Below are 1,904 nucleotides of genomic sequence, written 5' to 3' on the forward strand. Positions count from 1 at the left end.
GTCAAGCTTAGATCAAGTAACTTGCCTTAATGAAAAATTACTTCCCACTGAATTTTGAAAGTAAATGTTTACATGACCATACATACATACATAAATATAAAATATTTGAACATGTTTTCTTTTCAACTTTCAGCATTTCATTTAATAAGCCAGCTATTTTAATTTGCTTGCTACAAAACACATTTCTAATGTACCATTATTTATACTTGCGTACATATTGTACAAATATAAAATATAAAACAAATAAAATTGGCCTATTTTTCACACCAGACTCGGTTGACACTATCGCGCTCTGGCGCATATGCATGTATGTATGCTTTTCCACGCCTAGGCGCACACAACCACTCACCTGTCGTAAAGTCATGATGATGGTAAATACAACTGCACCAAACACCGATATTGTATAGAAAATGAATAATTGACCCACAGCGGAACACATGGAAANTAAAGTCATGATGATGGTAAATACAACTGCACCAAACACCGATATTGTATAGAAAATGAATAATTGACCCACAGCGGAACACATGGAAATGGTAATGGCATCAAGTATGAATTTAGGATGCTGTTAAGCAAAAAAAAAAAAAAAATTATGTATATTTTTTATGGTTCTCAAATNATGGTAATGGCATCAAGTATGAATTTAGGATGCTGTTAAGCAAAAAAAAATAAAAAATTATATATATTTTTTATGGTTCTCAAAGCATGTTTCTAGCTTACCTCGCTCGCAAATGTAAGCGAATCTATAAAACCGCCTTGTACCCACAATGAGGTTGCTGTAAAGATGGTGGAAAACAGATTGACACCAGCCATCATTTGCAATGACGACATTTCATAGTTCTTAAATAAATCATCTTGCCAATTCGCTGTAAAGCTGTCGCACGTTAAGTACATTGTAAGCAAAAAGATGCCAGTGAATGTTGTCACACTACTAGCATTGGTGCTGTTCGCTGAACCGGTCATAAAGAATATCATGCCTAATGATATTAGTACAGCGGATACATACTCATACCAATCATATTTGTTTTTCGATATAATTTTACCCATCAACATGACAGGTATAATTTTGCATGCCTTTGCTAGCACCTGCGTAGGGAAGCTGACAAATTTGAGTGCTTCATACTGGAACCATGCACTCATTATATTCGAGAAAGATGCAAAGGAGTACATGTATAATGGTGTACAATGACGGCCGGCTGGACGTTTGAGGCGTAGCGTCACTATTGCACAGATAAAAGCTGAAAGACGATTACAGAAGACAAGGAATTGTGAGTCCTTAAAATGCGACGGTTGACCATTGTAATTGAAATATTGCTGCGTCATAATTTTCTCCTGTAGTACACCCCAAGTGAGGTATGAAACCATTAGTCCACCAAAGCACCAGAAAAGTAGTAATGTTTCTTGGGATTTTGTGTGTTTCTGCAAGCCATTAGGCGGTGTCAACGGTTCCATGGGTTTGCGTTCCAACGGCTCAGAATAGTCAAGTTCAGTGCCGGGACTGCCAGTAATGCACATACTGACCGCAGTATAAATGCATGTTTTGTCTGTAATATAAAAGCATAGTACTGAATAAAGTTGCATATCTGTAATGTTGTTGTCTAAGTACTCTTACCATTCTTTTCCAGATAATTTGTGCGTTTAACATATTTGTAAATAAGATAGCCAGGTACAAAGACACAACTATAACCAAAACAATTGGCTAAAAGTTTCAACAACCAAGAATATTCTTTGGTGGATTGGGATTCCACAAGCTGTGAGAGTGTGGCATGTGTATAATAGCCGCCAAAGGAAATTCGCAATATATCCGAAAAGAAGTGTACCAATAGAGCTGCCGTGATCACTAGTCCGCTATTTAAGGAGGGTGAGGAACAATAAGTATGGATACATTTTTATAAAAAAAAAAA

General features: G+C 36.4%; 1 protein-coding gene across 1 annotated transcript; it reads right to left on the reverse strand.

Moving 5' to 3' along the window:
* Window positions 1-349: 349 nt before the first annotated feature.
* LOC108356043 (adenosine 3'-phospho 5'-phosphosulfate transporter 1-like) lies at window positions 350-1,848 on the reverse strand (the record flags this gene model as incomplete). Its single annotated transcript, XM_017607175.1, has 3 exons — window positions 350-565; window positions 721-1,544; window positions 1,613-1,848. Coding segments are annotated over 3 exons (1,276 nt in total), but the record flags the coding sequence as incomplete, so codon positions are not given.
* Window positions 1,849-1,904: the final 56 nt, after the last annotated feature.

The sequence above is a fragment of the Rhagoletis zephyria genome, unplaced genomic scaffold, assembly GCF_001687245.7.
Source record: "Rhagoletis zephyria isolate East Lansing unplaced genomic scaffold, Rhagoletis_zephyria_1.1 Rzeph_scaffold_53401, whole genome shotgun sequence".
In the NCBI taxonomy this organism is placed as follows: Eukaryota; Metazoa; Arthropoda; class Insecta; order Diptera; family Tephritidae; genus Rhagoletis; species Rhagoletis zephyria.